The sequence below is a fragment of the Procambarus clarkii genome, chromosome 37 (genome assembly GCF_040958095.1).
Source record: "Procambarus clarkii isolate CNS0578487 chromosome 37, FALCON_Pclarkii_2.0, whole genome shotgun sequence".
Lineage (NCBI taxonomy): Eukaryota > Metazoa > Arthropoda > Malacostraca > Decapoda > Cambaridae > Procambarus > Procambarus clarkii.
In genome coordinates this window covers 5,747,998-5,757,997 of record NC_091186.1, presented here as the reverse complement: position 1 = coordinate 5,757,997, position 10,000 = coordinate 5,747,998, and the positions used below count along the sequence as shown (strand labels likewise).

At 43.8% G+C, this 10,000-nt stretch overlaps 1 protein-coding gene across 1 annotated transcript in view; it reads left to right on the top strand.

Annotated features, from left to right (window-relative positions):
- LOC123748480 (putative N-acetylated-alpha-linked acidic dipeptidase) overlaps positions 1–10,000 on the top strand; it is a 169,399-nt gene that overhangs the window by 110,014 nt on the left and 49,385 nt on the right. Inside the window, exon 12 of the mRNA XM_069337032.1 lies at positions 6,596–6,787. Coding sequence (XP_069193133.1) covers positions 6,596–6,787 — 192 coding nt within the window. The remainder of the gene's footprint in view (positions 1–6,595; positions 6,788–10,000) is intronic.

The window sequence follows — 10,000 nt, the reverse complement described above, 5'->3', positions numbered from 1 at the left end:
GTACTAAAAATTTTCACAAACCTACGATAGTAAGATGCCAGGCCAAAGAAGCGCAGGAGCTGCTTCCTGGTTGTAGGTAATGCTGAATGGCTTGAGTGTGAATGATTAAAGGAGCTATGCTGCCATTCCCAATCACATGACCAAGATAACGCACTTTACCTTTAGCAAAGGTGGACTTGCCCAAGTTGATGGTGAGGCCGGCTGTCAGGAGCTTGGAGAAGAATCGTTGCAGCTGGAGCAGATGTTCGCTCCAGGTGTTGGTTGCCACAACGATGTCATCCAAGTAGGCGTAGGTGTGATCTAGGCCGCAGATGACACGGTTGACAGCTCGCTGGAAGGTGGCCGGGGCGTTACACAGTCCAAAAGGAAGGTGTTCATATCTGTATAGGCCAAAAGGAGTGGTGAATGCGGATATTTCCTTAGCTCGCTCTGTCAGGCTGATTTGGCAAAATGTCCCAAATTATTTAAGGACAAATAATTAGCATTACCTACTGCGTCAAGGATATCATCTATACGAGGTAAAGGGTAAGCATCCTTGACGGTCACAAGGTTCAGTTTCCTATAGTCGGTACATAGTCGAACTTTACCGTGCGGTTTCGGCACCAAGATGCAGAGTGTTTGGATAACTTCCTTTTTGTTCGGGCTGATACGGTAGAAGGGTTGACGAATCGGCCGGGTGTTAGGAAGCAGCTGAATGTCGTGCTGAACCACATTACACTCCTGGGGATCATCGCTGAACAACTTCTGATGTTCTTGAAGAACTTTGATGAGAGGAGCACTATTACAGTCCTGTAAATATTTAGGAAGATCAGTAAGGATTTCCGAGTTGGAAGGCACTGACTCAGAGTTAGTGCTTTCAGGAGGAGAAGCAGGGAAGGTCTAACTGTGGAGGTATGGATCTTTATAAGTGGAGAGAGATATTAGCAGAGTGGAGGGAATACCTTTATACGCCTTCAAAAGTTGACGTGGCACAACTGGGTCCTCCGCTGCCTATCTGGAGTCTCAAGAACGTAGTTGTGGTTGTTTCTGCACTCCTTGATGCGGTAAGGTCCTGAAAACTTATTTTGCAATGGAGAACCAGGGATCAGAAAATTGGACAACACGAAGTCTCCTGTTTTAAATTTCCTGATTTTGCTGCGTTGGTCAAAATGAGTCTTCATCCTATCTTGAGCTTTCAATAAATTATCATTGGCAAATTTACGTACTCTCTCTAGAATGTGCTTTAAGTTTTGAGGAAACTGAGGCACATACGTTGAGGACTAACACAGTCTATGATGAGTCTGTGAAAAGGTTCCGAAGGCACCGGGATAGGAATCAAAGGAGCCTTGGGAATCGGGATTTTAGGTTTTCCTGCCATCTGACATGTATGACACTGTTGTACATAAGTTTTTACATCTTTAATCATACCTGGCCAGTAGTAGTCTTGTCTGATTCCGTGATAGGTTTTTTAAAACCATAGTGAGAAAGTGCTCCATGGGCCAGGTGTAGAATATCAGGCCGAAGGCTGGTGGGAACTACTAGTTGATCAACATTAGCCCAATCTGTTATACTCAAATTCTATGTCAGTTGAAATATAACCAATCACAGGCAAGTAGGCCTCTGACGTCATGCCAGACAGAGGAGCACCAGCCATGCTCCCAGCAGCCTCAGTTCTCCTCACAGACTCAGAGTAGGTAGACCTCGGCTGGCCAGATATATACCTAGTTGTCTCAGTCAATAAATATATACAGAAGCGACTACTGTGTCTACATTCAACCCGAACAAGGCAAACGAATACTGGTAGCAGCAGTGGGACCCAGAATTTTTTTTCTGGAAACGAAAACTTCAAGTACCCAGCATCGCCTTGTGTTTCACAGTACAGCCGCCACCGCCGCCACCGCCATCAGCTGCCTCCATAGCCGCCATCCTGCCACCCACGCATCAAATATTGTGCCAGACCGGGGTCCTGCCATCAACCACTACTCCAGGCCAACGTCTCAGCAGTAAGGGTCAATAATTTCCTTTTTGAACGTTAATTCATCAGTGAGGAGGAAGGAAGCTTCCGCGCCAGCCATTTTTGAATCTCGCGCCACCACGTGGGAACCTGCACCCACCACCACCACCGCCGCCCAAGCTGACAGTATCTAAGCTTTGTGAGTGTTCAAGCTACTGAAATCGTCGTCAGCCATCGTCGCAAGTATCAACTGATTATTGTGGGTGTTGTACAGTTATTCAAGAGGAATTGGTGAAAAAAAAGAAGACTACAATTGTTTGACTAAGTGTCGCCACCTTGCCTCCCTCCCAAGCTCACACACCTTGCCACCTCTCATCATCTTCACCAGCCCCTGCTACATCATTTTGTGTGAACTTCTGTCTCCCTATCGTGTTCCTCCACCGCCATCGTCCGAATTTATCTTCGCACTCCCAACATCAACAGTGTGGGGCCCCCCTGAGTTTCGCGCCACCACCGCCAGGAGCGCTGCCATCGCATCAGTTTGTAAACACACCTCACATGTGCTCTTCACACGTCTGGTTACCGTTTTTCGTTTTGGCCATTGTTATATTGCAAATCCTGCAGCCCTGAGTTAAGTAATTATGAGCTAAGATATCGTGTGCTATGATTTAATGAGGTTTAACGTAAATATATCCATAATATCCTGTGAATTAACCATTCAGTGACTTGTTAAATATTGGAGCTGGTTCAGTACTCCATTCCCACAGTTTCTCTGAGTCATTTCAATATTCCCTGCATTGATTCCATTATTCATTAATTGTTACTAGTGTCATTAGTGAATTCAGAGATGAGAGAAGTAAGAAATAATTGTTTCTAGCAGTTTATTTTGCATAATAGAAATTTGTTTTTGAGATTTCCATAGACAATAGAACAGAAATTTTTTTATATTTCTCCAGACCTAACTTGAAATTTATCCTTTAAGCATTTTATTTTAAATTTATACCATAGCAGTTATATACATTCCTGTGTCCAGTTTATGTGCTACATCCATATTTCTTGCATTGCCACTTGTTGTGTTGAATCTTTTTAATGAAATTTGGAATTGCATTTTCCAGTTTTTATATTCTAAATTGCTGTGCTTAGTCTGGGTTTAATTAATTTGCATGCTTCTAATCCCAGCCATATTCATACAAGATTGCTAATTTAATGCACAATTTTGCTTGTTCTTAATTATTTGTTGCCTAGCCCAATTTAATAATTTTATTTGTGCCATTTTTTTCTTACTTTAGCCAAGTTGATATTTTTTTGTGTGTTTATTTTTGTGTATACTATTTCTGATGTCAGGTGCACTTAATTATAATCTGCGTTCTAATATTCCTTCCACGGCTGTGACAATGCCTACCACTGTTGAAACTCCTTCAGAATCAACGGGAACAGTTGCTCGTCCCAATGGCCAGAGATCAGCTCAGGAAATGGCTATTCCTCTTTTTGCTGGTGAATCCCGCTTATTAGTCATGGTTTAGTAAGGTTGAAGCGAAAACAGTTGCACGTTTTTCTAAGCCTACTGATGCCGAATACTTAGCAATTGCACGGTCAGCTATGGACACAACCAAAGGTGATGCACGTTTTGTTGTTGATGAGAAAGCCATTGTTAGCCTCCAGTCTTGGCCCGAATTTAAGGATTTCTTTCGCCGTCGCTTTGTTAATAAAGGAGACCTTGACCCGTATAGGTTAGTTAGGAAAATTGCCAATGCCACCATGCAGCCTGGTGAATCGTTTAATGCGTTTACTAGCCGTCTCGATCAGTATCTGTATGCCTTAGTTTCTGCTATGAATAATTCGACTTGGTTAGATAAAGACAATAATCTGTCCCCTGAGGTTATGGCCAAGATGATAGCGTTTGGGACTTTAATGCATTGCGCCCCAGAGCATACTAAACCGATCATCGAGCAACAAAATTTTGGAGTTAAACATGAAATTGGTGAAGTGTTTGAGGCTATTAACAATGCCGCAGATAAACTAGCTCCCCGAAGTGCTCAACTGTTGCCACCCTCTGATGCTGTAAATGTAGTTACAAGCTCTCAGCATCCTCCCACAAACTCTCAAAACTCTTGGTCGCAGAAGCGTACCCATGCTCGTAGCCCCCAGTCAAATTCGCCGCCTCATAAATTGCCGAAACGCCATAGTCCACAACCATCCACTCCCTCATGTTGGCATTGTGGTAAGAGTAACCACCTCGCAAGGGACTGTTGGTCCGCCCCTAGATCATCACCTCCTAGACAATTCGCTCGGTCCCCTCGTCAATCTAATCACTCTAGGCTTCCATATTGCACGTACCATAAACAAGTTGGTCACCACACTGCGGATTGTAGAGCTAGGCAAAGGACATCTCCACCTCGTAACTCTCACGGTCAGTCTTGGCGAGGCGCACAATTTATACCCATTGTTTCGTGTTCTGTCTTGTGTTGATACTTTTAATACCCTATTAATATCCCTTTGTTATGTCCATTCACCCACTTGTAAACCTCTATCATGTCACCCCTAACTCTTCGCCTTTCCAGTGAATGCAACTTAAGCTTTGTTAATCTTTCTTCATATGAAAGAGTTCTAATTTGGGGAATTAACTTAGTCATCCTACGCTGGACACATTCAAGTGAATTTATATCCATTCTATAATATGACGACCAAAACTGAACTGCATAATCTAAATGGGGCCTAACTAGAGCAAGATATAGCTTGAGAACCACACCAGGTGTCTTGTTACTAATGCTGCGATTAATAAATCCAAGTGTCCGATTTGCCTTATTACGAACATTTATGCATTGATCCTTTTGTTTTAAATTCTTACTAATCATAACTCCCAGATCCCTTTCGCAATTCGACTTCGCAATCTCAACACCATCTAGCTCGTATCTTGTAACCCTATCATCATTACCTAACCTCAGAACTTTACATTTATCAGCATTAAACTGCATCTGCCAATCCTTCGACCATTTCAAAACCCTATCTAGATCAACTTGAAGTGATAGTGAGTCCTCCTCCGAATTAATTTCCCTACCGATTTTCGTATCATCGGCAAATTTGCAATTGTTGCTACTCAAACCTGAATCTAAATCATTTATATATATTATAAACAACAGAGGTCCCAGGACAGAGCCCTGAGGCACCCCACTTACAACATTTTCCCACTCTGACTTGACTCCATTTATACTAACTCTCTGTTTCCTTTGGCATAGCCATGCCCTAATCCAGCTTAATATAGCACCCCCAATACCATGAGACTCTAACTTTTTAAGCACTGTATCAAAAGCTTTGCTAAAGTCAAGGTACACAACATCGCAATCCTTACCACTATCAACTGCCTCAACAATGCTAGAATAAAAAGATAACAAATTTGTTAAACATGAACGGCCATTTATAAAACCATGTTGCGACTCAATTATTAATTTATGTTTTTCAAGATGAAGACGAATTTTATTTGCTAATATAGATTCGAGTAACTTTCCCACAATAGACGTTAGGCTAATTGGTCGATAGTTAGACGCAAGTGATCTATCTCCTTTCTTAAAAATTGGTATCACATTAGCAACTTTCCAAAACTCTGGCACTCTGCCTGACTCTATTGATTTATTAAATATCATTGACAGTGGGTCACAAAGCTCCTCTTTGCATTCTTTAAGCACCCTGGCAAACACTTCATCCGGCCCTGGGGATTTGTTTGGTTTGAGTTTTACTATTTGTTTAAGAACATCCTCCCTGGTAACTGTTAAACTCGTCAACCTGTCCTCGTCCCCACCCACATAGACTTGTTCGGCTGAAGGCATATTGTTAAGTTCCTCTTTAGTAAATACAGATACAAAATATTTATTAAAAATACTACTCATCTCTTCATCACTATCTGTTATTTGACCTGTCTCAGTTTTTAATGGACCTATCCTTTCCCTAGTCTTAGTACGATATAACTGAAAAAACCCTTTAGGATTTGTCTTTGCTTGCCCTGCCATGCGAACTTCATAGTTTCTTTTAGGTTAGGTTAGGTTAGGTAGCCGAAAAAGTTAGGTTAGGTTAGGTTAGGTAGGTTAGGTAGTCATAAAAACATTAATTCATGAAAACTTGGCTTATTAGGCAAATCGGTCCTTGCATAGTAGGCTGAGAAGTGCGTTCTGGCTACTAGGTACGACATATATATATATAGGGAAGAACCACCCAGCAGGAAGAAGGGGGACCCATAGCCTCGGAGGAAACCACACATAACGCATTAAAGGGAATGTTTAGGTCCCCTTCCATAAAGTTTCTGTGTACTTTTCTCCTACCACCCTTCCCTATGATTTTTTTTTTTGCTTTATTGTATATATTTAAAGGTTACGAGATGTAACATATATATATATATATATATATATTGTGGAAAAAACAGAGTGAAATGGGGAACAAAGAAAGTTTATTATTCTCCTTAAGTATGATAAGTGTTTTCCAGAGTATCAGTAGCACGCGCTCATATCTACAAAATTATAGGGGGTGGTAGGAGAAGACAATATGTCAGTGTACTCGGGTGCCCCGCGAAACTCCCCCCGGATGCTGCATATTGTCTTCTTCGAGGTCGAGGGTGCCTGCAAACGCGGCCAAAGGTTGTACCCATATAGTTATTTGTCCCCCTTATTTCAGATCCCTAACCCAGATCCGGCCGAAGTTATGGTCGGCAGGAAGAGTGTATACACCACCTGGGCAGCTAGGAGACCAGACCCCCTCCAGCCTGACACCCCACTTTTGCAGGCTATTGGGTCAGGCAGCGACTACGCGGGTTTCCAACACAATCTGGGAATACCCAGCCTGGATATTTGTTACACCCATGACAATGTAGGTGCTTTGGGCAAGATGTTTTTAGGATTTTCTTGAATATCCTTTAATGTTCTTTTGTTAGCTGATTCCTGGCCCTGCATTTGTGTTCTCTGCATTGTTCGCATTTGTGTTCCTCACGTGTGCAACATAAAATGAGGTGATTTGATAAAATACTATGCCCAAGATTACCATCAGAGTGCCGGCGGGCAGTTGGGCAAATAGCCTCAGCTTCATCAGCTTTTGTCCGGTTGTGATGGTCGAGTGGATAAGGTGTCCTGTACACACCAGTTGCATTGTTCCTGGCAGTATGGGTTCGAGTCACTTCTGGGGTTTTAGTTTTCAGTTACATATAGTCCTGGGGACCATTCAAGCTTGTTCGCATTTGTGTTCCTCACGTGTGCCTCAATAAATGAGGTGATTTGATAAAATACTATGCCCAAGATTGCCATCCGAGTGCCAGCGGAGGGGTGGTCCAAATAGCTTAGTGGTTCAAATGTCTGCGCAAGGCTTGCTGGGGTAACGAAAATACCCGGGCCAAGTTGGGGCCGTCAAATTTCACTGGGGTAACTAAAAACACCCGGGCCAAGTTGGGGCCGTCGAAAAAAGCAAAACGGCCCCGACTTGGCCCGGTTTACACTAGAGCTGCCAGTTTTCTTTTCAGCACCTTAGTGTGGCAATCCAGAGAGGAAATGCTCACTGCTTCCAAGTAGTGAAGTTGAGGACTAGAACCGTGCACACCATCTACCCAGGTGGGCAGCTGGTGCAAGATATGTAGGCCTTCCGGTATGTTGGGGATTTTTCCCAGATGTTTGGCGAGTGTCGGACGTGTGTGAGCGTCCGGTGTCTTGTTAGGTGTTATGGATTAATTGGGGGGGGGGTATGAGAGTATGTGGGTAGAGTAAGGAATAGGAGGAGAAGAGTAGAATAGGGGGATAAGAGTAGATGAATATGTATGTGTGTTTGCCGTAGAGTTAATCCTGTGTGTAGAGATATATAGTTTGATCAATAGATGAGGCTAAGTAAGACTATGTAGGGGGGGAGGGGGGAGGGTGGCTACATGGCCTAGATATGTTGAGGGGAGAGGGAGGGGAGCTTCCCCTCGGCCGGAAAAGGTTGGAGACCATTGTGGTTGAGAAGCAAGGGTGGAATGTGTTTTGCGTTTTTTTGACAGTCATTATTTTCTTCGAGCGAAGAAATCGTTTAACTTTTTTCTGAGCTAATGCAGCTGTGTTTGGCGATGATCAGTGACGTGATTAGTTCCCCCATACACCGGCAGGAAGTGTTGAGGAGAGTGAGAGAGAGAGAGAGAGAGAGAGAGAGAGAGAGAGAGAGAGAGAGAGAGAGAGAGAGAGAGAGAGAGAGAGAGAGAGAGAGAGAGAGAGAGAGAGAGAGAGCAGACTCTCTTAAGATGTGAATGAGAGGAGGTAGCAGTTGGCAGAGAAAGTCTGTTTTATGTAACAATGCATGTGTGTGTATAGGATGAGGGCATTAGTTAGTTGTCAGACCTGGTCGTGTTGAGAGCCGCACCAGGGGCGGATGTGGTTCATTAACCTTAATCGTTTTTCAAAGTCTACAGAGGGGTCTGGGAGGTGTGTACTGTCCACCGTTCAGTGGCTAACTGGAAGACTATCTCCAGTAGCTGGTGGGGTCATATCTTCCCCTCCCGCCCCACTTCCCCTCAGCTCCCCTCGTCAGGTGACAAGCCGCATCTATCACCGGTAATTTCACACTCCGTGGGTCTGGAGGACTGCTTTTGAGAGAGTTTTGACATAGCACACACCTCAGCCAGAATGTTTGAGTTTTCTTGCTAGTGAAAGAGAGAATATATGCACCTTTTATAACATGAGCATCACTGTACAACATTCTTTGCTGAATATTTTAACTTTTTCTCACACAAAGCATTCGTATTGACGGTGAGCAATGACTGCTATTAGTTCCTCCTACACGGGCAGGAAGTGCCGGGGTTCCCCTATCCACTGTGGCTTCGTTAAGGAAAGGGAGATGAAACTACTGCCAGCAGGCCCCACCTGTTCCACTTACCATCCCCCAACACACTGGTGGGAGTGATGGCAATAGGGTGTACCAACACTCTCTCTCCTGACACACTGGGACATAGCATGGAGTGTGACAATGTTCTTTCTCAAAGGTGAGCCATGAGCTCAACATACAAATTACAAATGCAGACCTGGGCGGCTTCCATCTTGGGAGTTTGACACACTCCCAAGTGTGGGAGTTTTGGGGAGCCGGTCGGCCGAGCGGACAGCACGCTGCACTTGTGATCCTGTGGTCCCGGGTTCGATCCCGGGCGCCGGCGAGAAATAAAGGGCAGAGTTTCTTTCACCCTATGCCCCTGTTACCTAGCAGTAAAATAGGTACCTGGGTGTTAGTCAGCTGTCACGGGCTGCTTCCTGGGGGTGGAGGCCTGGTCGAGGACCGGGCCGCGGGGACACTAAAGCCCCCGAAATCATCTCAAGATAAGATAACCACTATGATTAACAAGGTACCTGATTATTTATACAGCTTCTCTACATTATATGCAGGGTTACATAGTGTGTCAAGAACTACCTACGTGATGCTAAACAGCCCAATCACACAGGGCGGTTAGTCATATGGGCAGTAAAGGATAGGCTTGCAGAGTCACATAAAGGGGTCAAGGACTGAACCCCGCAATTCATTTTAACTAAGCAAGTTACAATCATGACGAGCTAGTTACAAAATTCAATATAAGTCGGCACATCGACACGGGAGATGTGATCACTACCTACAATTTTTTTTTTTTTTTTTGTTAATTGTGTGTGTGTGTGATTGCAACATCTGCTGTCCAAATAAATATCATTGAAATGTAAGCGTGTCTACTCAATCTCCAAAACCTCTTCATCCTACACCCATTATTGCTGTGCAGACCTTGTAACACACAATGGCATTATCATAGCAAGACAATGTCACAGAATGTTCAAGGCTCTTATACTGAATGAGTGAAACATCAGTCCATCTCGTTAGGGTCTGACCTTCCTGTCCCTCCTTAGCGCCGAGTTGTCACTCACCATCATTCTTCGTGCTCATCACCCATTAGTGTCAGTTTTAGCCCTCTGTAACACATTGTAACGTAATATGGAAATCAACTTTCTGTCTGATGTCCAAATAACATTATATCGTTACGTAACGTAACGTGGAAATCATCTTTCTGTCTGATGTCCAAATAACATTTTGAAAATTGTGAAGCTTTGTAGA